Consider the following 20,612-nt stretch of genomic DNA (forward strand, 5'->3'; position numbering starts at 1 on the left):
GGGGTGTTGGGATGGGGTGTTGGGATGGATGGATGGGGTTTTGGATGGATGGATGGATGGATGGATGGATGGATTGATGGATGGATGGATGGGGTCTTGGGATGGGGTCTTGGGATGGATGGATGGGGTGTCGGGATGGATGGAAGGATGGATGGGGTTTTGGATGGATGGATGGAGTGTTGGATGGGGTGTTGGGATGGATGGATGGATGGATGGGGTGTTGGATGGGGTGTTGGGATGTATGGATGGATGGGGTGTCGGGAAGGATGGATGGGTGTTGGATGGGGTGTTGGATGGATGTATGGATGTATGGGGTGTTGGATGGATGGATGGGGTGTTGGATGGGGTGTTGGGATGGGGTGTCGGGATGGATGGGGTGTTGGATGGGGTGTTGTGATGGATGGAAGGATGGATGGGGAGTTGGGATGGATGGATGGGGTGTCGGGAAGGATGGATGGGATGTTGGATGTATGGATAGGGTGTTGGATGGGGTGTCTGGGGATGGATGGGGTGTCTGGGGATGCCGTGAGGGCGATAGAAGGGGGTGGATGGGGTAACAGAAGGAGGTAGAAGAAGGCGATTCTGACCCAGGACCCCCCACCACCGGAGACAGGGACTGTAACGGTGCAGCAGAGGGGTGAAAAGCAGTCCCCGGCTCCCCCACCCGCTCTGAGGTAAGGGATGGCTCCAGGGGTGGGGCAGGTTGTGTGACCTGGGGTGGGGGGTCCTGGGGCTGTCTGTGTGTTGCGTGTATGTAGGACATCTGTGCCTATGTGTATCTATCTTGCTGGGTGCACATTTGTGGGTGTGAGTGGGGGTATCTCATTTGTGGGAAATGAAGAGGACACGGGGTCTTTCCCCCACAAAGCCGGGGGTAAAAACCCAGGCGTCCTGGCTCCCCCCCATCCCTGTTGTTTATCTTCCCGGCCCTGAGAGCTGATTATATTCCCGCAGGGGTTGGAGATTTATGGGTCTGTTTTTTCCACCTCTGCTGCCCTCTGCTTTGAACCCAGTTGTCCGGGCGGGGAAATCAGGAAGCCAAAGCCAAGCGGCTGCCTCACCTCTGACGCCCCCACTTTCATCTCCTGCCAGCCCCAGTACCTGCTGTGCTGGGACGTCCCCCTCCCCCTAGCCACACAGGGCAGGACTCCTGGGTTCTCTCACAAGCTCTAAGAGGGGAGTGGGGTTTGGTGGGACTTGGGGGGAGGGTCTGGGAGCCAGGACTCCTGGGTTCTCTCCCTGGTTTTGGGAGGGTAGTGGGGGCTACTGGGTTAGAGCAGGGGGGGCCGGGAGCCAGGACTCCTGGGTTCTCTCCCTGGCTCTTAGAGGGGAGTGGGGGCTAGGGGTTAGAGCAGGGGGTCTGGGAGCCAGGACTCCTGGGTTTTCTCCTGGCTCTGGGAGGGGAGTGGGGTCTAGTGGTTAGAGCTGGGGGTTTGGGAGTCTGGGCTCCCAGCAACAGCCTCCCCCCGCCCCACTCTAACCACTAGCTCCCCCTCCCCACTTGTCTGCAGGGAGGGGTCACTCTGATGCATCCGGTCATTCACTGGCTCCTTTCCCACTTTCCACTCACCCAGCCAGAAGCCAAAACCCAGAAAGGCCCAAGGCTGGGCGAGTAGGGGGTGCGGGTCGGGATTGAGGGGCACTGGCAGAGCCGTGGTGGGGGGACAGGGCTGGGGGCGCAGAGGGCTGCGGGTCGGGGTTGAGGGGCACTGGCAGAGCTGCGTGGGGTGAGTTCTCTAACCATTACACCTGCTGTTCCTACCCTCGGGGCCCTGATGTCTGCGGGCAGCCCGGTCCCCCCTGACGGTCGTGGGGCGGATGCACTATCGAAGGGCGTCTCAGGAGACCCACGCAGATTCTCCACGTCGGAGAGTAAGTGCCCTGTCTCATTGCAGCTCCTGAACGCATAACGATAATTCATCTGGTGCTGAGATGCAGCCACCTCTGGGGTGGGTCAGCTGGGGAACAGCTGCATATAACGCTGCACAGGGATGGCTTGTGCGGCATGGAGATGCAGCCGGCTCTGGGGCAGGGCAGCTGGGGAGGCGCCGCACAGCAGATGGGGTTGCTGCTGACAGTGTCTGGTTGCTCCCAGGGGATGTGGATTGTCCCAGCCGGAGATCTCTGCCTGGGGAAGAGGTTCGTCCCAGCGAGGAGACATCGCTAATTCTCCCGCCCCTGACCACTGAGAAAGCAGGGAGAGGTATGAGGGAGTGGGGTCTAGTGATTAGAGCAAGGGGGGCTGGGAGCCAGGACTCCTGGGTTCTCTCCCTGGCTCTGGGAAGGGGTGGGGTCTGGTGGGGTAGATCGGGAGGGGCGGGGGGGGGGCTGGGAGCCAGGACTCCTGGGTTCCATCTCTGCTGTCCCCTCTGCTTTCAGACTCCACACCCCCGCCCTCGGGGGGCCCTGCGGTCACCCGCTGCCCTGAGCGCTGGAGGGACAAGCAGCGTCTGGGCTCCACCGCGTCTGTCTGCAGCCACCAGAGCTGTAAATCCACCGCCTCGCACATCCAGGAGGTGGCTGGGGATGGTGAGTGCGAGGCTGGGCTGGGCTGGGCTGCGGATCGGGAGCGGGGGCACCGGCAGGGATGGTGGGGGGCAGGGCTGGCAGGGGCTGTGGGTCGGGAGTGAGGGGCACCGGCAGGGCTTTGGGGGAACAGGGCCGGGCTAGCGGGGGCTGCGGGTTGGGAGTGAGGGGCACCGGCAGGGCTTTGGGGGAACAGGGCCGGGCTAGCGGGGGCTGCGGGTTGGGAGTGAGGGGCACCGGCAGAGCTGGGGGGGGGCAGGGCAGGGCTAGGAGGGGGCTGCGGGTTGGGAGTGAGGGGCACCGGCAGAGCTGGGGGGGGGCAGGGCCGGGCTAGCGGGGGCTGCGGGTTGGGAGTGAGGGGCCCTGGCAGAGCTGGGGGGGGGCAGGGCTGGGCTGGCAGGGGCTGCGGGTTGGGAGTGAGGGGCACCGGCAGGGGTGGTGGGGGGCAGGGCTGGGCTAGCAGGGGGCTGTGGGTCGGGAGTGAGGGGCACCGGCAGAGCTGGGGGGGGCAGGGCTGGGCTGGCAGGGGCTGCGGGTTGGGAGTGAGGGGCACTGGCAGCGCTGGGGCGGGGGAGGGGAGCCCACGGTTGGGTTCTGGTTGCTGGTTTCGCCCAGAGTTGAGCATTAATTCAGGATCCGCCCCAGGTGCCTCTGGGAGCTCGTTAACGCAATTATTATTATGGCCATTTCCGCCCAGATAGAAAAACAAACAGCCTCTGCAAGTGGGCTGGGCTGGGCTGGGAGCCAGGACTCCTGGGTTCTCTCCCCAGCTCTGGGAGGGGAGTGAGGTCTGGTGGTTAGAGCAGGGGGGGCTGGGCACCAGGACTCCTGGGTTCTCTCCCCAGCTCTGGGACGGGAGTGGGGTCTGGTGGTTAGAGCAGGGGGTTGGGAGCCAGGACTCCTGGGTTCTCTCCCCAGCTCTGGGAGGGGAGTGGGGTCTAGTGGTTAGAGCAGGGGGGGGCTGGGCACCAGGACTCCTGGGTTCTCTCCCCAGCTCTGGGACGGGAGTGGGGTCTGGTGGTTAGAGCAGGGGGGCTGGGAGCCAGGACTCCTGGGTTCTCTCCCCAGCTCTGGGAGGGGAGTGGGGTCTGGTGGTTAGAGCAGGGGGGCTGGGAGCCAGGACACCTGGGTTCTCTCCCCAGCTCTGGGACGGAAGTGGGGTCTAGGGGTTGTGGGTGGCCTGGGATCCCGGACTCCTGGGTTCACTCTTCGGCTTCGCTCACCCTCTGCCCTCTGTTTCTCTCCCCCAGACCGCTGCGCTCACTGTGCCCTGGCCTGCCTGTTCTGCGAGTTCCTGGCGCTCTGCTCCCTGGCGCTGGATGGCCTGGGCTGCGGGGCGCTGTGCCTGGCGGGGGGCTGCTGCGCCAGGGGGGACCCCCCGGGTCAGGGCTGCGGGGGAGGCAGCTGCCCCTGTGGAGGGGGGTGCGGACTCCTCCAGGACTGCTGCGACTCCGCGGACTGCCTGGAAATCTGCCTGGAGTGCTGCTCCATCTGCTTCCCCGGCTGACCCAGGGGCTGGAGCTCACCCCCCACCCCAGCCCCTCACAATCCCACCCCATTCCTGGCTCTCTACGGGCTGAGCCCCGCCCCATCCAACCCAGCCGGTGATGTCATTGGATGGACTGAGCCACGCCCCATGCAGCGTGATGTCACCCAGTGGTCCAAGCCACACCTCCACTTATGATGTCATCTAACAGGACGAGAGCCATTGGATGCTCACCGGGGACGTCCTCACAATGCAAGAAGCCCCACCCATCTTACTGGGGCCTCATCAGAGGTGGTAAGCCACACCCCCATTGGTGGTGATGTCCCTGGGTGATAAAGCCACACCCCCTTGGTGGTGACATCACTGAGTGGAACAAACCACACCCTATTGGTGACATCACTGTGTGGAACAAGTCACACCCTATCTACTGTGATGTCATCAAAGGTGTCTAGGCAGAGTGACACCATCAAATAGCCCCAGCAAGGGGCGGGTCCTGCAGGAAGCCACGCCTCATTAATTGTGACATCACATGCACCAAGCCACACCTCTATGCAGTGATGTCATTGAATGTGTGGGTGTGGCTGCCAGAGCTCCGCTTCCTCTGCTGTGATGTCATCAAATGGACTCAGATGTCCCCAGCTCTGCCGGTGCCCCACACTCCCGACCTGCAGCCCCTGCTAGCCCAGCCCTGGGCTCCCCCCCAGCTCTGCCGGTGCCCCACACTCCTGACCCGCAGCCCCTGCTAGCCCAGCCCTGGGCTCCCCCCCCAGCTCTGCCGGTGCCCCACACTCCTGACCCGCAGCCCCTGCTAGCCCAGCCCTGGGCTCCCCTTCCCCACTTCACTTATGAGCCGGCTAAAGGTGGGTGCCGTGTCTCCCAGGAGGAGGGTAATCGGGGCTGGGTTGGGGCGGACTCCCTCCAGAGAGCTGGAGTCCCGGTTCTACCCTTCTCACCCCCACGGAGACGGGAGGACGCCGTGGCCCCCAAAACCAGCCCCTCCCCCGGCCTCAAAGAGCAGCAGGCAAAGGGGGAGCCGCCCCCATGTTCGTTCTCTTTTAAATAAATCGCATGAGCTCTTTAAGCCGACCTCATTTTTTTGCGGGGGGCGGAGAGGGGGTGTTGGGCTAGAACTCCCAGCATGCACCATTCCTGATTGCCCCCCCCCCAACTTGCTATAAATTCCTGCAATTGGCTCCCCAAGGAACTGCAAATCCCAGCATGCACTGCACCTGATCCTCCCCAGGGAACCACAAATCCCAGTATGCACTGCGCCTCATCGTGCCCCCCCTCACTCCAGGGAACTACAAATCCCAGCATGCATTGCCCTTGCTGGGAGGAGGGGTCTCCTGAAGCACGACTGTGTCTATCCCAGCATGCACTGCTGCTCCAGGAGCCCAAGGTATTGCAATGCCTTGCCTATGCAGGGCCCTAGGTCACATGACCCATGGAGACTACAATTCCCACAATGCAGTGCTGCAGTAAGACTTTCCCCTCACTGATGTCCTGCAATGCGCATGCGCCGATCGAATGATTCCCCCTCCCCCGCGTGCGCAATAGGGGAAAATCTCACGCGCTCAGGCTTGCTGCGCAGGCGCAGTGAAAGCGGGCCGGTCTCTGCGCAGGCGCACTGAAGAAAACCCGCCGCCGTCAGCCCAGATCTGTTCCCCACAGTCCGCAGCTCCTGCTCCCCCCCCCCGCCCGACTCCTTCCCCCCAACGCCGGCGCCGCCCTAGCTTCCGCTTCCGGCTTGGGAAAGAACCACTTCCGGTTCGGCGCCGTCTCTCCGGGCGGGTTCGGTCGCGTCCGGCGCGGTAAGCAGCGGTCGGGCAAGGAAGGTTGTGCGCGTGCGCCGCCGGGGGGGGGGGGAGAGCACGTTCCAACCGCCGCAGGCACGTGCCCGTGCTGCGCGTGCGCCGTCGCTTCACCCTGTGCGGTGCCCGAACGTTGGGCCTCCGTGCGCATGCGCAGAGGCGAGCCCAATTACGGTGGGTCCTACAATAACAGATCAAGTTGGATGGGGCTGGGTGTGAAGGTGTTTGCCAGTGATGTATTATGGTAGGCCCTACAATAATATATGCGTATTCATTTGGGGGCTACAATAATATGTGGTTATTTATGTAGGTCCTACAGTAATATTTGCTTTATTCCTGGTGGAGATGGATTCAGCACCTTGGGACGACACAACTGACTTATTGTAGGACCTACAATAACATATCCATAATTCCCCAGGACTCGATCAATCTACCAATTAACGCAGGGCCTGCAATCACACATATGTAATGAATTTAGCTCCAGTGACAATATACGTATTCACGGAGGGCCGACAATCATGTATCCTTAATGCAGAACCTGTGTCAACCTATTTCATTAACGCAGGGCCTAGAATAATATGCCTCTACTTAATTTGGATCCGGAAACTAAATGATATGAAAGGAATTGCAAGGTGATTGCGGGAGGGAGCGGTACCAGTCAACAGAGACCCCTCACCTTGGATACGTTTCTTAGGACAAAGGTATAGAGAAAAGCAAAGAGGATAACACCACGGATAAGGTGGCAAAAACGACAGGGTGAAGCTGAAAAGGTCTTTAGGGTGTGGTTATGGAGAGGAGAGGTCGGCACCAACGTGTGGAAGAAGTGGATAAATCGGGAGATTTTATAGTGACAAGTGGTGGGTGAATCGAAAGGGAAAGCTTCACTCCCAAAGAAACTTGGTGGTGGGGTGAGGAAGTACAAGAAGGGTTAAAAGATAATGGGGAAAAGTTTAAACCTGTCGAAAGAGTAGGAGGAGGCATACAAGAATGTAGTTGCGAAAGCAAAGGACGGAGAGGAACTTTATGCACGACTTGAAACACAGGAAGGGGAAAAAGAAGCGTATCGACTGGCAAAAGGACAAAACAAGCACCAAAAATATATAGAAAGTGAGGTTCAGGTTCATCAAAGATGAAACTGGTGGGCAGTCCCATAAAGGATCTGTGGAACAGGATTTTGAACAAATGCAGGAAGGCCGGGAGAGCCCTCCCACTTCAAAAAGCACCGATCCCTTTCTTGTTCAATTTCGTCCTGAATGCCCTCACATCAAGATTGGCTGTTTTTCTAAAAGATCGACTCTAGGAATTATTTCGGGGAAGTTTTGTGGCCTGGGTTATACAATACATTTACAACTATTATTTAAGGACAGTCTCTAAGCCGCATTTTTCTTACTTTGCTTATCTGTAAATTTTGCTTATTATCGATGGAAATATTTTTTCATCTGTTGGTGGGTGTCTGGTAAAATCGATGTTTACTAAGATTTACTGTTTAAAGAAAACTCTATTCCTTCCATGCCTAAAGATAGTCTAGAAGAGGATCTTGATGACTATCTGGAGAGACATACTGGAGAATCATGGGCTCAAAATAAACATGTGATTTCAATAGTGTGGACACGCAAGAATTAGCCTTGAAGCTAGATGGGCAGGCAGTACCGAAAATGTAAAGTTTCAAGTATCTTGAGTTCCAGAATCCGGGAAAATGGGGAAATAGAGGACTAAATTAGAGCTAGAATAATAAATACCTGGCTCAGACGGAGAGAAGTGGTGCGGTACGTATCAGGAAGATACTGATCAAATTAAAAGGGCAAGTGTAGAAAACGGTTCCCCGTCCCGTGTTAATGCATGGCGCAACAAAGAAACGCGAGGAAAGTATCTGTTCTGCAGAAACGCGCACGTTGAGGTGGGTGAGCGGCGAAAACAAGAAGGCCCATGCGAGGGGTGTGTATGTCGGAGACATACTCAAAGTAACCCCCATAAAGGAAAAAATTGGTCACAAAAGCACAGGCTGGACAATTATGTGGGTAAGAGAGTCCAGAAGATCAAGACTGGTGGAAAAAGCCAGAGAGGCCAACCCAAGAAGAAGTAGTAGCCTGATAGAAGATATGAATTGAACAGAGCCGTCTGGAGGGAGAGGACTCGTACAGCGAAGTCTGTTTAGATAAGGAAGACGACTTAATTTGAGACTTGTATCAATGAATCATTTAAAGTAGGGCCTACTAGAACAGATCCACATCGACCCGGCTTCTTTGTCAGTACACCTGTTATTTAGGATTGCAGCGTTTTGATTTTTGTCGGTAAATGTCGATTTCACCACCCACATCGACGGAAAAATATTTCCAGCGATAATAGTCTAAATTCCCAGCTAGGCAAAGTAAGAGAAATTCTGCTTGAGACCTGATTCAGGATATTGACTTTATATGCTGGATAGCCGAGGAAGAATTGCTCCTCCCTGATTTCGACAAAATATACACGGGCCAGAAGTATGTTGTTAAACTTATTGCAAACGAGTTGGTCCCTAACTGCGAAACAGACTGGTGACAGTGCGGCTGGCATTTGTATGTTCTGACCTGTGGTGTTGACAACTTGTAACAAGTATAAAGTTTTAACTTTTGGAATCTCGGCATCTCCCGTCATTAAGCAATTGTCTCACCCAGCCCATGATTTCCTGCAACTGCAAAAGTCTAAATTGATAAAAATAAAATGCGTTAAGACCATCATTTTGGGAACCTGTGAATATTAAAATGGATGAAACCAGAAAAAAGCACTTAAAAATAGATGTCCATATTATTCATTGAAATTATACTAAGAAGTCTATTTCTGCCAAGCCTTCCATTATTGTAGGGCCTACAGAAATTTGGTCCACTGCCACTGTACCTATTAAGGTAGGTGCCTCTGGTGTCCGAGGGTCATGCTACAAGCAGCCTACCTCAGTTTCCCTTTTTCAACTAGTCAAAACTTCAGCCAGGTTTTTCTTGGTTAGAAATACTCCTCCTTGGGTTTGTGACGGGTTGGACCCCCTGGGATGTCACCCAGTGTGCGGGGACACCACTGAGTCTACCTGTTCTGCCAGCCTGGGCCCCCTTTTACCTGTCTTGCTGAGCCAGACTCTTCAAACCTCCTCTCACACACCCACAGGCTGGGCCCAGGTCTTTCCTCCTGTAGTCATCTTGGGTGGGGTAGCCGGGGAGAACTGACTTTGTTTCCCTAGTGTGACCCCCCGTTGCTTCCGGTGGAAATTACAAGACGTCCCAGGGAATGGTTTAGTATCAGGTGATAGGATCACGGCGTACGTGAGACAGGAGCAGTACCCAGGAGCTTTTCACAGTCCGTTGTCCTCGCTGACGGGCCATCCGCCTGTCTGGCTTTTCCGTCCGTGTACCTGAAGTGTGAGCAGGGGGCGTCACCCAAACCAGCGGAGTTGAAATACAGATACAGAGTCCATATTCCCAACTTCAGATACAGACATTTGAGTCCTGGGCCATTAAAACTATTTTGAAAGGGCCTCCGATAATATATCTACGTTCATTTAGGTCCAGGGCCATTATACCTGTTAGTGTAGGACCTACAGTAATATGTCCATGTTCATTTAGAACCTGTGTTAATATATCTATTAATGTAGGGCCTACAGTAATAGATCCGTAATTAATTTGGCTCCAGTGCCCACAGACCTATTATTGTAGGGCCTACAGTAATGTGTCTCAGCCAATTCCGTCTTAACAACACAAAAGTCTTTTAGTTAAGAATGACCCGGGTGCCAAGCTGGGAAGGGTGGGTAACTGGCCCTCATCCTTTGCCCTCCAGGCCCGGGGGGGTCAGAGCTGAAATGGGGCGCTCATCGAAGGACAAGCGGGACATCTACTACCGCCTGGCGAAGGAGGAGGGCTGGCGGGCCCGCAGCGCCTTCAAACTCCTGCAGCTGGACGAGGAGTTCCAGCTGTTTGAGGGTAAACCGGGAACCGGCCCCAGCCCCCGTCCGCAGCTCCTTCTATTAGGTGTATTATGGTAGCCCCCATCTGTTGTGCCGGGCGCTGCACAAAGCCCGTGGAAGATTGGGGTCCCATTGTGCTGCCCAGTCTCTTGGGAGAGAACCCAGGAGTCCTGGCTCCCAGCCCCTCCCTGCTCTCACCCACCAGACCCCACTCCCCTCCCAGAGCTGGGGGGAGAACCCAGGCGTCCTGGCTCCCAGCCCCTCCCTGCTCTCACCCACCAGACCCCACTCCCCTCCCAGAGCAGGGAGAGAACCCAGGAGTCCTGGCACCCAGCCCCTCCCTGCTCTAACCCACCAGCCCCCACTGCCCTCCCAGAGCAGGGAGAGAACCCAGAAGTCCTGGCTCCCAGCCCCCCCTGCTCTAACCCACCAGCCCCCACTGCCCTCCCAGAGCCGGGGGGAGAACCCAGGCGTCCCGGCTCCCAACCCCCCCTGCTCTAACCCACCAGCCCCCGCTCCCCTCCCAGAGCAGGGAGAGAACCCAGGCGTCCCGGCTCCCAACCCCCCCCCATTCTCTCCCTGCAGGGGTGCGCCGGGCGGTGGATCTCTGCGCTGCCCCGGGCAGCTGGAGCCAGGTTCTGAGCAGGAAGCTGAAGTGAGTGTGGGGGGCGGAGGGGGGGAAGGTGGGGCTGGAGGCGAAGGGAGGATGGGTGGCAGGGGGTGGGGCAGGGTAGCAGGGGGTGATAGGGGGTAGATGGGGGAATGAGAGGGGGTGGGACTGGGGGATTGGAAGGGTGAAGGCAGGGTGGGGAGGGGCGCAGTGGTGTGGGGGGATAGGATGGGGGCTGGAGGTGAAGGGAGGATGGGTGGCAGGGGGTGGGGCAGGGTAGCAGGGGGTGATAGGGGTAGATGGGGGAATGAGAGGGGGGTGGGACTGGGGGATTGGAAGGGTGAAGGCGGAGTGGGGAGGGGCGCAGTGGTGTGGGGGGGATAGGACGGGGGCTGGAGGGGGCAGAGGAGGCAGTAGAGAAGAAGGGGGTGGGACGGGGTGAGGGGAGATGGGGCAGGAGGGAGTGGGGTGGGGCAGAAGGGGCGGGGGGAGGTGGGAGGGGAGAGGGGGTGGGACTGGGCTGTAGCAGCGGGTGGGAGGGGGAAGGCCCCCCCCAGGCTGTCTCTCACCCCCTCCCATATCTCCCCCAGGGGCGGTGCTGGGGAGGGCCCTGACTCCGTGAAGATCGTCGCAGTCGATCTCCAGGCCATGGCTCCGCTCCCAGGGGTTGTCCAGATCCAGGGGGACATCACCAAGGTATGTGGGGGGCCCCCTCCCCCCGACCCGAGTCCGTCCGTCCCGACCCGTAACCCGGCCCGTCTGTCCCCTGCCAGGTCTCCACCGCGCAGGAGATCATCCAGCACTTTGAAGGGCAGCCGGCCGACCTGGTGGTCTGCGATGGGGCCCCCGACGGTGAGTGGGAGCAGCCCCCCCCGGCTCCAGGCGGGAGGGGGCGGGAGGCCCCTCGCTGGCGCCCCCTGGAGGGCGCCGTGTGGGGTAGGACTGGGCCCCACTGAGCCCCCTCTCCCCTCCTGACTTGCAGTGACCGGCCTTCACGATATCGACGAATACATCCAGGCGCAGCTGCTGCTAGCGGTGAGTACCCCGCCCGGCCGCAAGGGGGCGCCCCCTGCCGAGCCCCGTTCCCCGCAGCACAGGCACCCCGTCAGGTGATTCCATTCCCCAATCCTCCTCCGCAGTTTCAGTCACTACCTGTCCCAAATGGCTGTTCCCCAGCTGCCCCACCCCAGAGGTGGCTGCATCTCAGCGCCGGGTGAGCCCTCCCCATGCGGCGTTATGTGTGGCTGTTCCCCAGCTGCCCCACCCCAGAGGTGGCTGCATCTCAGTGCCAAGAGAGTTTTCCCTTTTTTATTAAGGATTTTGGCATTTGTTGATAATTTCTCCTTCTCATTCCAGGCTCTGAACATCACGACCCACGTGCTGAATAAAGGAGGCACCTTCGTGGCCAAGGTAAATTTTAGGCCCTCTAAGAAGCCCCGGGGTCCTAGCTGAAGGGGTAACAGCCACAAGGGGGTGGCTCACCTGGGGCTGAGATGCAGCCACCTCTGGGGTGGGGCGGCTGGGGAACAGCGACCTCTAGCTGTCGACGTGTCTCTGGACGATTGGAGTTGTAATTGAGGGAGTTAGGGGTGTGATGCCAGGGGGCAACATACTGGTGGGGGGCTGGGCAGGGGTGCTGTCCCCTGGCAGTCAGGGCCGGGCACTGGGGACGCCGTTGGCACCATCCCTGCACTGCCCCCTGCTGGCCTGTCACCCTGTCCCCACCTCCCTGCCCTAGATCTTCCGGGGGAAGGACGTGACGCTTCTCTACTCCCAGCTCCGCATCTTCTTTCCCGACGTCACCTGCGCCAAACCCCGGAGCAGCCGAAACTCCAGCATCGGTGAGGGCAGAACCGGGCGCCCCAGGGAGGTTGCAGAAGGGGGCAGATCTGGGGGTTGGGAAGGTATCCGGGGTGTCCGGACTGTGACAGATCCGTCTGGGGGTCCCGCACAGGGACCCAGCTGTTCTGTCTCCGGGCGGGTTAAGAGGCAGGGATCTGTTTGATGTTGGGGGGCACACGCAGATCCTTTTATCTAGCACCCCCTCCTCAGAGCTGGCAGCACTGCCCAGCACCTGGGCTCGGTGCCAACCCCACACGCTCCCTAGAGCTTGCTTGCTCCATGCCCAACATTAGAGACAGACACACTTTGCCTGAAGCCCCACACATCAGTGATCAGCAGGGGGCGCTCTCCCCTGGCAGGCAGGGCTGGGCAGTAATGGGCACTGTGGGGCGGGGGGCTCAGTGGGGGGCGCTCTCCCCTGGCAGGCAGGGCTGGGCAGTAATGGGCACCGTGGGGCGGGGGACTCAGTGGGGGGCGCTCTCCCCTGGCAGGCAGGGCTGGGCAGTAATGGGCACCGTGGGGCGGGGGACTCAGTGGGGGGCGCTCTCCCCTGGCAGGCAGGGCTGGGCAGTAATGGGCACCGTGGGGCGGGGGACTCAGCGGGGGGCGCTCTCCCCTGGCAGGCAGGGCTGGGCAGTAATGGGCACCGTGGGGCGGGGGACTCAGCGGGGGGCGCTCTCCCCTGGCAGTCAGGGCTGGGCAGTAATGGGCACCGTGGGGCGGGGGACTCAGCGGGGGGCGCTCTCCCCTGGCAGGCAGGGCTGGGCAGTAATGGGCACCGTGGGGCGGGGGGCTCAGCGGGGGGCGCTCTCCCCTGGCAGGCAGGGCTGGGCAGTAATGGGCACCGTGGGGCGGGGGGCGCTCTCCCCTGGCAGGCAGGGCTGGGCAGTAATGGGCACCGTGGGGCGGGGGGCTCAGTGGGGGGCGCTCTCCCCTGGCAGGCAGGGCCGGGCGCTAGGGGGCCAAGCAAACAGGTATCACATTCTGTGCCTCACTTGGCTACACTGGGTCCCATCAACCTGAGATGCCCAAATCTGTTCTGTCTCGTCTCCCGTCGGGCTCCCCCTTGCCAGCCTTGCCCGGTGCCCCCGGCCCTTGCCAAGGGGATCTGCACCGGGGCAAAGCTACACCTTGGCTCAGTGCTCGGCTGGTCTCTGGAGCGATTCCCTCTCGATGGGCGGGTGTTTAACATCGACGCCCTTTGCCACCCGCCGCTTGGCAAAGGGCTGGGAACCCAGCTCGGGGGGCAGTGCCTGCCGCACGGGGTTTGCGTCCGCTCCAGGCGCCCCGGCTCACCGCACCCCCCTAACCACATCTCTCCTGCCTCTAGAGGCCTTCGTTGTCTGCCGGGGGTACTGCCCGCCCGAGGGCTACGTGCCGAATATGTCCAACCCCCTGCTGGACCATTGCTACGGTAAGGAGCTGGGCTGCAGAGAGTGGGGGGCTGGGGGGCACGGTGCCGGGGGGACCGGGGCTCAGCGGGGGGCGCTCTCCCCGGGCAGGCGGGGCTGGGGGGCACCGTGCCGGGGGGACGGGGGCTCAGCGGGGGGCGCTCTCCCCGGGCAGGCGGGGCTGGGGGGCACCGTGCCGGGGGGACCGGGGGGCGCTCTCCCCGGGCAGGCGGGGCTGGGGGGCACGGTGCCGGGGGGACGGGGGCTCAGCGGGGGGCGCTCTCCCCGGGCAGGCGGGGCTGGGGGGCACCGTGCCGGGGGGACCGGGGCTCAGCGGGGGGCGCTCTCCCCGGGCAGGCGGGGCTGGGGGGCACGGTGCCGGGGGGACGGGGGCTCAGCGGGGGGCGCTCTCCCCGGGCAGGCGGGGCTGGGGGGCACGGTGCCGGGGGGACCGGGGCTCAGCGGGGGGCGCTCTCCCCGGGCAGGCGGGGCTGGGGGGCACGGTGCCGGGGGGACCGGGGCGCGCTCTCCCCGGGCAGGCGGGGCTGGGGGGCACGGTGCCGGGGGGAACGGGGCTCAGCGGGGGGCGCTCTCCCCCGGCAGGCGGGGCTGGGGGGCACCGTGCCGGGGGGAACGGGGCTCAGCGGGGGGCGCTCTCCCCGGGCAGGCGGGGCTGGGGGGCACCGTGCCGGGGGGAACGGGGCTCAGCGCGGGGCGCTCTCCCCGGGCAGGCGGGGCTGCGGGGGCACCTTGCCGGGGGGAACGGGGCTCAGCGCGGGGCGCTCTCCCCCGGCAGGCGGGGCTGGGGGGCACCTTGCCGGGGGGAACGGGGCTCAGCGCGGGGCGCTCTCCCCGGGCAGGCGGGGCTGGGGGGGCACCGTGCCGGGGGGACCGGGGCTCAGCGGGGGGCGCTCTCCCCGGGCAGGCGGGGCTGGGGGGCACCGTGCCGGGGGGACCGGGGCTCAGCGGGGGGCGCTCTCCCCCGGCAGGCGGGGCTGGGGGGCACGGTGCCGGGGGGACGGGGGCTCAGCGGGGGGCGCTCTCCCCGGGCAGGCGGGGCTGGGGGGCACGGTGCCGGGGGGACGGGGGCTCAGCGGGGGGCGCTCTCCCCGGGCAGGCGGGGCTGGGGGGCACCATGCCGGGGGGACCGGGGGGCGCTCTCCCCGGGCAGGCGGGGCTGGGGGGCACGGTGCCGGGGGGACGGGGGCTCAGCGGGGGGCGCTCTCCCCGGGCAGGCGGGGCTGGGGGGCACCGTGTCGGGGGGACCGGGGCTCAGCGGGGGGCGCTCTCCCTGGGCAGGCGGGGCTGCGGGGCACCTTGCCGGGGGGAACGGGGCTCAGCGCGGGGCGCTCTCCCCGGGCAGGCGGGGCTGGGGGGCACGGTGCCGGGGGGAAACGGGGCTCAGCGGGGTGCTCTCCCCCGGCAGGCAGGGACGGCTCTTGCTCACGTCTGTCCCTTTCCAGATGTGGATTTTAACCAGCTGGAAGGTCCCAACAGAGTCATTGTCCCGTTCTTGGCCTGTGGGGATCTGAGCGCTTACGACTCGGACAGGACGTATCCCCTCCAGGTGAGACTGCAGGGATGGGGGCAGGATCCTGGCGGGGAATCGGGAGGGGATCCCGGAACTGGGGGGGTCGGGCAGGGTGGGGAATCACAGGCTGGGGGGGATGGGAGCGGGATCCCGGAATTGGGGGGGTCGGGCAGGGTGGGGAATCACACGCTGGGGGGGATGGGGGCGGGATCCCGGCGGGGGGCGGGGAATCACAGGCTGGGGGGGGATGGGGGCGGGATCCCGGCGGGGGGTGGGGAATCACAGGCTGGGGGGGGATGGGGGCGGGATCCCGGCAGTGGAGGGGGGGGGGGGCATGCTGGCACCCCCTACTCCTATATCTCTCTTTCTCTCTCTCTCTCTCTCGCCCCCTCTGCAGCTGGCCCCAGGGAAGGAATACAGCTATGTGCCCCCCACCCAGCCCCCCATCCGTCCCCCCTACCAGGAAGCCTGCTTCTTGAAGAAGAACAACCTATTGGCTAAGGAGCCCGGGCCGTCCCCACTGGAGGAGGCTGGCCCCGCCCCCTCGTACGGGTCAGCGCCGGAACCTCAGGGCTGCCCTCCGGAGGCAGCTGTTGAAAATGTCCTGGCGTCTCTGTCCATGTCACCGTAGCGTGTGTGTGAGAGAGTGAGTGTGTGTGTGTGTGTGTGTGTGTGTCCGTCCCTCTCTGCCAGGGATGAGCCCTGCTCTGAGTCTGTGAAAAGAGCATTTTAATTTAACCCTTTGTGGCCAGTTTTGCAGGGGGTTCTGCCCACCGCCCCTTCCCCATGGCCTCTGTTTTAATAAAGACTCGCGGAGATGTCATCAGTGGATGCCTTTCAACCCCAGCCCTGAATCACCTGGGCAATCTTTCCCCTTCAGGGATATCATGAAGCAGGGAGTTCCGCTGGTTAACGGCGGCAGCGTCTTCCCTTGGTTAAGGGCCCAGCCATTGGTGCCTTAGCCCCTTTGAAGCTGGCACTGGAGAGCCTGTCTCAGCCGACGTTGCTTTATTTTGTACGTTAATGGAGCCCCCCGGCTCTGGCCCGCTGCCTCCGCGGCCCTGTACGAACACAGAACAGACTGACAGGCCCCGCTCCAAAGAGCTGATGGTCTGCGTACTCTGAGCCTCCTTTGATTGCCCTAGATGCAGCCAGGGAAACAGGGTCAGACACGATATTAATGAGAAGTAATCCAGACATCCCCAAAATAACAGCGACACCCCCTCCTGCTCTAGCTCGCCGAATGGCTCTTCCGGTGCGTCCTCTGGGAGGTATCTGCTTAAAGACTTAGCAGCCATGCTGGGTAGACACAGAGGCCTTCCGCGACAGCAGTTTCATATCCCCCACCATTCGTAAGTACAGGGGGTCCCCTAGATCACCCTAATTATACAACAGCACTTAGCATTTGATCTCCAGCTCCTGCCTCATCCCCATTCTTTCTGGGGGTCAACCAGTTTCCGCCCCCCCATCCTCTTGGGGAAGCATCACCTCCTGCAGTATCCTGTAGCAGGGAGTTCCGCAGATTAACACCATCTGTCTTCTACCTCTGCCTGCTCCCTGCCCCATGTGGGGTGGGGTCCCGCTTATACCACGGTGACGTCCTGGGTGCTGGGTTGGTTCTGGATTCCGTTGGGACGGGCGTCGGTTTTCCTGGGGGGAGACCCATTTGCAGGGACCCCAGGACTCAGCTCTCCCATCTCGAGGGCCCCCGGGGGAGTTCCAGCTGGCCAGCCCTGGCCCAGCCCCCCTCCAGGTCGGGGGAAGCCGGGGCTGAAATGGAAGCGATCCAACGGCGTGTGCTCGATTCGGCAGAGGCTCTCATCGGGGGAGTAGCAGGGGTTGAGGCCAGTCAGGGAGGCGCTGTCCTCCCCAGAGCCACTAGGGGGCACCTGTGTCTGGGAGGCCTGGTTCTTGGTGCCGGTGGGGCTCTCCGGGGTGAGCTCGTCCCGTCGGAAACAGTAATGGGCGAAGAGGCTGATGAGAAACATCTCCACCACCAGGGAGTAGTAATAGATAACTGGGAAGGGAGAACGGTGAGGTTAGAACAGCGCCCCCTTGTGCCCGGCCCTGACTGCCAGGGGCGAGCGCCCCTTGCCCCCACCCTCGCGCCGCCCCGCGGGATTGCTGTAGGTGGACTCACTCTGGGAGCGGGTATCGGCCGAGAGCGGAGGCCGGCAGGGAATGGCCCCCAGGGCCCCCATGGTCTCCACGATGCCGCTCTGGAGGCCGCACACAACAAGGACCAGGATGATGCAGACGAACTTGGAACGCAGGTTGTAGCCGGCCAGGGCCGGCTGGGTGGCCTTGTAGAAGAGCAGGTAGCCATAGAAGGACAGCAAGGTAGAGATACCAATGATGGCGTTGATGTAGGAGTTGGGGTTGGTGTAGCTCACCTGCAGGAGAGGCCGTGGGTCAGAAGATGGGTCTGGGTGGTCTGTCAGGCCACCTCCCTCTGTAGGGTAACGGCCAGCCCCGCGCCCAAGGGTAACGCCCATCTTCAACTCAACCCTACACCCCATATAACACAGAAACCTCAATCCAACCCCACCCCATGCCCAAGGATAATGCTCTGCCCCATCTCACACCCGAGGATAATGCTCAACCCAACTCAGTGCCCCCGAGTAATGACCAGTGCCTGAGGTAAGCCTCAACCCAACCTCATGCCTAGGGAGAACACCCAAGCTCAACACAACCCCATGGCCAAGAGTAATGCCCAACCTTGCCCAACACCCAACGGTAAAGTCCAACCTTGACCCAATGCCCAAGGGTAATGTTCAATCCATCCCAGTGTCTATGGGTAACATTCAACCCAACCTTGAGGGGAATGCCCAATCTCTGCCCAACTCCCAGGGCTAACGCTCAACCCAACTCTGATGGGTAATGCCCAAAGTCAACTCAACCTGATGCCCAAGGCTAACGCCCAACCCAATACCCAAGGGTAGCGCCCAAAGTCAACCGAACCTAACCCCCTCCCCAAGGATAATGCCCAACCTCAACCCAATCCCATATCCAAGGATAATGCCCGGCCCAACCCAATGCCCAAGGGTAACCACCTCAGCCCAGCGCCCTACGGTAACCCTCAACCCAACGCCCAAGGGTAACCCTCAACCCAACGCCCAAGGGTAACCCTCAACCCAACGCCCAGGGTAACACCTGATGCTACACCCCTGGGTAACAGTAGACCCACCCCAACCTACACTCCATCTTAACACCCAACCCCAATGCTAAGCTGGTGCCACCATTCCCTGCCCTTGGTAGACGAGTTACCCCCTCTACCCCAAGGGGTCTGCCCACCCCATGCCGGGGAGGGGGAGGGGACGGCATGGGGCCAGAGCAACTCACATCGCCGTAGTCATACTTCTCGTCGGTCCAGAGGATGAGCGTGATGAAGAAGAGGATGGTCCTGATGAGGGACAGCTGGTACACGGCCAGGGTCATCCAGCGTAGGTTGGACCTTGCGGATGGGGAGCGGGTGAGACATGGGGGTGATCAGCTTAAGGGGACTCCCTAGACGACAGGTCCACCTCCTCCACTCAGCCACAGGGCCCCAGAGCGAGAATGACGGTATAGCCCAGGGGTTACGGCACTGGGAGGCGGGAGACCCAGCGACCAGACACCCTCCTCCAATGAGGGAACAGCTTAAATGGGAGAGATTGAGATGATCCATCTCCTCCTTGGGCTGCCTTGCCTGGCTTGGGGAAGAGAGTTCCCAGCCTTGCCGCAGCCCCGTATGGAGAATATAGGAATTTGGGTGGCCCCTAGGCGTGCCTCGGTTTCCCCCTTGCTTCATCTGGCTCCCCATTGGGTGTGAAGGGGCTAATGCTAAAGGGGACCATTGTGGCTCCGGGTTAGGGGGCTGGCACGTCAAACCCATGCGCCTAGGAACAACAGAAGAACCCCTGACCCACGTCAGGGGGGTGCCGAGGCCAGCTGGGCACGGGAACCCACCATGGCTGCGGCTGGAGACCCGGGCACAGCGGGATGCGGGGCCAGAGATGCCAGGTTTTAGCTGGCCGGGCACTTACCAGCTGGTGGAAATGTTGGGCAGACAGCAGCAGCAGCAGCAGGGGAAGGGGTTGGGGGCCACGTGCTGACCCCGCAGGCGCTGGACCATGCGGGCCGAGCCCCCAAAGAAATCAGTCACCAAGTCCAGGAATTTCCACAGGGTGATGGAGTGGTAGCTGCGGAGATGGGGCAGGCAAGGTGGGATTGAGATGCTGCTGATGCTGGGGTGGGATAGCTGGGGGAACAGCTTGCACATAACACTGCACAGGGACGGCTCGCCTGGGTCTGAGATGCAGCCACCTCTGGGGCGGGGCATCTGGGGAACAGCCGTACATAACATTGCCTCACTATGCCCCTCCTCTTTAACTTAAGTCCCACCCCCTGCTTCCAGGACACTCACATGTTCGCAACAAAGTTACAGACGAAGGAGGATCGGGGATGTACATGGCAATGAGGGACATGCTGCTGAACACCTGGGGATGGAGCAGAGAACAGTGTCAGGGGAACCCGGACTCCTGGGTTCTCTCCCTGGCTCAGGAGGGGGGGGGAGTGGGGTCTAGTGGTTAGAGCAGGGGGGGGGCTGGGAGCCTGGACTCCTGGGTTCTTTCTCCAGTTCTGGGAGGGGAGTGGGGTCTGGTGATGAGAGTGGGTGGGGCTGGGAGCCCGGCCTCCTGGGTCCCATCCCTGGCTCTGGGGGGGGAGAGGGGTCTAGTGGTTAGAGCAGTGGGGGCTGGGGGCCAGGACACCTGGTTTCTAGCCCCAGGTCTGAGAAGGTAGTGGGGTCTAATGGGTTGAAGCAGGGAAGGGCTGGGAGCCCAGACTCCTGGGTTCTCTCCTGGCTCTGGGGGGGAAAGTGTCTAGTGGTTAGAGCAGGGGGGACTGGGAGCCCGGACTCCTGGGTTCTCTCCCTGGCTCTGGGAGGGGAGTGGAGTCTGGTGGTGAGAGCGGGGGACTGGGAGCCAGGACTCCTGGGTTCTCTCCCTGGCTCTGGGAGGGGAGTGGGGTCTGGTGGTGAGAGCGGGGGACTGGGAGCCCGGACTCCTGGGTTCTCTCCTGCCTTACCGGGTAGACCCCCAGGATCCAGAGGGAGAGGCTGGTCCGGCGGGAGGTGCCCCGGCGGCGTAGGAAGAAGCCCGTCTGCTCCAGGAAGAGGCCGAGCTGCACCAGGCCCAGGGCCGTGGGAATGAGGAAAATCCACAGCTGGGCTTGGAACACTGGGCGGGGGGGGTGGGGGGGGGCGAAGGCAGAGAGAGGGGGGAGGAGTGAGCCTGAGCCCCACAGAGCTCCTGGTCCCCCCAAGTGCCCACCCCAGGCTGACCCCTCCCCAGGGACTCCCCCTCCATTCGGGCCTGATTCCCCCCCCCCCATGGCCGCATGCTCCCCCCCTCCACTCTGGTCCTCTGGGCGCCCGGACGCCTGGGTCCCACCTTGGAAGATCTCTGAGGACAGGGGGAACTGGCCGCTGTGGTGGGTGCAGTTTTGGGG

The 20,612-nt window shown here is 61.7% G+C and overlaps 3 protein-coding genes across 3 annotated transcripts; 2 read left to right on the forward strand and 1 right to left on the reverse strand.

Annotated features, from left to right (window-relative positions):
* The first annotated feature begins 450 nt into the window (after positions 1-450).
* On the forward strand, positions 451-5,090 carry LOC128829382 (myoD family inhibitor-like). Its single transcript, XM_054014757.1, has 6 exons — positions 451-468; positions 571-674; positions 1,790-1,872; positions 2,096-2,203; positions 2,380-2,529; positions 3,777-5,090. The coding sequence occupies exons 1-6, from the start codon at positions 451-453 to the stop codon at positions 4,031-4,033; spliced, it is 720 nt and encodes a 239-aa protein (XP_053870732.1). The 3' UTR covers positions 4,034-5,090.
* Positions 5,091-5,675: 585 nt separating this feature from the next.
* Positions 5,676-15,945, forward strand: FTSJ1 (FtsJ RNA 2'-O-methyltransferase 1). The gene is made up of 11 exons (XM_054014809.1): positions 5,676-5,823; positions 9,622-9,764; positions 10,334-10,403; positions 10,949-11,054; positions 11,132-11,210; positions 11,341-11,393; positions 11,715-11,768; positions 12,097-12,199; positions 13,531-13,614; positions 15,055-15,158; positions 15,520-15,945. The coding sequence occupies exons 2-11, from the start codon at positions 9,644-9,646 to the stop codon at positions 15,751-15,753; spliced, it is 1,008 nt and encodes a 335-aa protein (XP_053870784.1). The 5' UTR covers positions 5,676-5,823; positions 9,622-9,643; the 3' UTR covers positions 15,754-15,945.
* Positions 15,835-20,303, reverse strand: LOC128829410 (organic solute transporter subunit alpha-like). Its single transcript, XM_054014815.1, has 6 exons — positions 20,190-20,303; positions 19,528-19,600; positions 19,148-19,303; positions 18,465-18,576; positions 17,263-17,515; positions 15,835-17,139 (listed from the first exon to the last, which is right to left on the reverse strand). Exons 3-6 carry the CDS (start codon positions 19,234-19,236, stop codon positions 16,706-16,708), a joined length of 888 nt encoding a protein of 295 aa, XP_053870790.1. The 5' UTR covers positions 19,237-19,303; positions 19,528-19,600; positions 20,190-20,303; the 3' UTR covers positions 15,835-16,705.
* Positions 20,304-20,612: the final 309 nt, after the last annotated feature.

Source organism: Malaclemys terrapin (genome assembly GCF_027887155.1).
Source record: "Malaclemys terrapin pileata isolate rMalTer1 chromosome 20 unlocalized genomic scaffold, rMalTer1.hap1 SUPER_20_unloc_1, whole genome shotgun sequence".
NCBI lineage: Eukaryota > Metazoa > Chordata > Testudines > Emydidae > Malaclemys > Malaclemys terrapin.

Bases quoted from the DNA above. Each gene is read 5' to 3' on its own strand.
- LOC128829382 (XM_054014757.1), top strand. The intron at 1,873-2,095 runs GTAAGTGCCCTG...GGTTGCTCCCAG, and splicing joins CAGATTCTCCACGTCGGAGA to GGGATGTGGATTGTCCCAGC. The intron at 2,530-3,776 runs GTGAGTGCGAGG...TCTCTCCCCCAG, and splicing joins CCAGGAGGTGGCTGGGGATG to ACCGCTGCGCTCACTGTGCC.
- FTSJ1 (XM_054014809.1), top strand. From the start codon at position 9,644: ATGGGGCGCTCATCGAAGGACAAGCGGGACATCTACTACCGCCTGGCG. The intron at 13,615-15,054 runs GTAAGGAGCTGG...GTCCCTTTCCAG, and splicing joins CCTGCTGGACCATTGCTACG to ATGTGGATTTTAACCAGCTG. The intron at 15,159-15,519 runs GTGAGACTGCAG...CCCCCTCTGCAG, and splicing joins ACAGGACGTATCCCCTCCAG to CTGGCCCCAGGGAAGGAATA.
- LOC128829410 (XM_054014815.1), bottom strand. From the start codon at position 19,236: ATGGTCCAGCGCCTGCGGGGTCAGCACGTGGCCCCCAACCCCTTCCCC. The intron at 18,577-19,147 runs GTAAGTGCCCGG...CCCATCCGCAAG, and splicing joins CCCAACATTTCCACCAGCTG to GTCCAACCTACGCTGGATGA. The intron at 17,516-18,464 runs GTGAGTTGCTCT...CCTCTCCTGCAG, and splicing joins AGAAGTATGACTACGGCGAT to GTGAGCTACACCAACCCCAA.